The sequence below is a fragment of the Sinocyclocheilus anshuiensis genome, unplaced genomic scaffold, assembly GCF_001515605.1.
Source record: "Sinocyclocheilus anshuiensis isolate Anshui unplaced genomic scaffold, SAMN03320099.WGS_v1.1 scaffold781, whole genome shotgun sequence".
NCBI lineage: Eukaryota > Metazoa > Chordata > Actinopteri > Cypriniformes > Cyprinidae > Sinocyclocheilus > Sinocyclocheilus anshuiensis.
The window spans coordinates 336557-337788 of NW_015540879.1; the positions used below are offsets into that span (position 1 = coordinate 336557).

Sequence of the window (1232 nt, forward strand, 5' to 3'; positions counted from 1 at the left end):
GTGAGTGAGTGCGTGCGTGCGTGCGTGCGTGCGTGTGTGTCCAGACGGCTGTGACTCAACAGTGTTAATCAGTCTCTCACCTGCAGGAAGACTTTGTTGACTCCCTGGACGTAGTCGGCCACTCTCCCGAAGATCAGACGACCCACTCCAGACGTGATGCCGATACACATGAGCAGAACCTCTTTATTAGCATCTGCACCGAAACGCTCCTCCACATGTTTCATCTGAGAGAGAGACGGAAGGATCTTAATCACTGATCTCATGTGAGACTGCACTCACACACATACAACATAAAATGACACATTCACTTACTTACTTGCTTACAGGGAATAATAGTGTTTTACCCAGACCTGTCCCTTAAAATCTGGAATAAAACTTGTTTTGAAGTCATCTGGTAGCTGTGTGCACTTTCTGTTTATTTGTATAAAGAATAACCACTGTCCTCAGTACTGTCATTACTATCATGTAAATCATGCTAGGGTTACATTTTCCAGAAAGTGTCGTGTTTGTGTCTGCTGTGAATGTGACGTGACAGGAGCACATGGTCTTTACCAATGCAGACCGTGTTAGATATTTAGATATGAGAAGATATTTCGAAGAATGTGGGTAACCAAACAATTTCTGGTCCCCATTGACTTCCATAGTATGGGGGAAAAAAATACTATGGAAGTCAATGGGGACCAACAACTGTTCGGTTTACCCTCAACTATCCGTTTAAGTATTAGTAGGAATACAAAACATTCGTAGCCTTTTTTCTTAAGTTAGAAAATAAGCAGAAAACAGCAGTTAAGAAGAGTTTTATTCTTAAGAACATGTCATGAATCCAGCCGCTGGTCTTCATTCCATGTGATGCATGTTTTAACAGACAGAACAGAAAAAGCTTGATTTCTCAGGTCGTCAGAAGCGTCTCTGCCTGAAGAATCACACAGATATTGTTTTTAACTGAACGCCATTGGTGCTTTTCAGAAGAATCCTGTGTTTCTCAAGCAACCGCCGCTTGATTGTGTGTGTGTGTGTGTGCGTGTGTGTGAGAGAGAGAGAGAGAGAGACAGAGAGAGAGAGAGAGTGTTGAGGACACACAGGAATTCACTCAGAGCGAACAGACAGGAAAAAGGGCCTGTTTTAGGGACTGTTCTGTTACAACACTCCAAACAGACACATGAACCCGCTTCCTGCTCAGCGCTATGTTTGTGTGTGTGTGTGTGAGCAACACCCCCCCCCCCACCCATTTG

At 43.9% G+C, this 1232-nt stretch overlaps 1 protein-coding gene across 1 annotated transcript in view; it reads right to left on the bottom strand.

Annotated features, from left to right (window-relative positions):
* Positions 1–1232, bottom strand: part of LOC107688318 (monocarboxylate transporter 10-like) — a 22600-nt gene that overhangs the window by 6576 nt on the left and 14792 nt on the right. The window contains exon 3 of the mRNA XM_016485943.1: positions 81–224. Coding sequence (XP_016341429.1) covers positions 81–224 — 144 coding nt within the window. The remainder of the gene's footprint in view (positions 1–80; positions 225–1232) is intronic.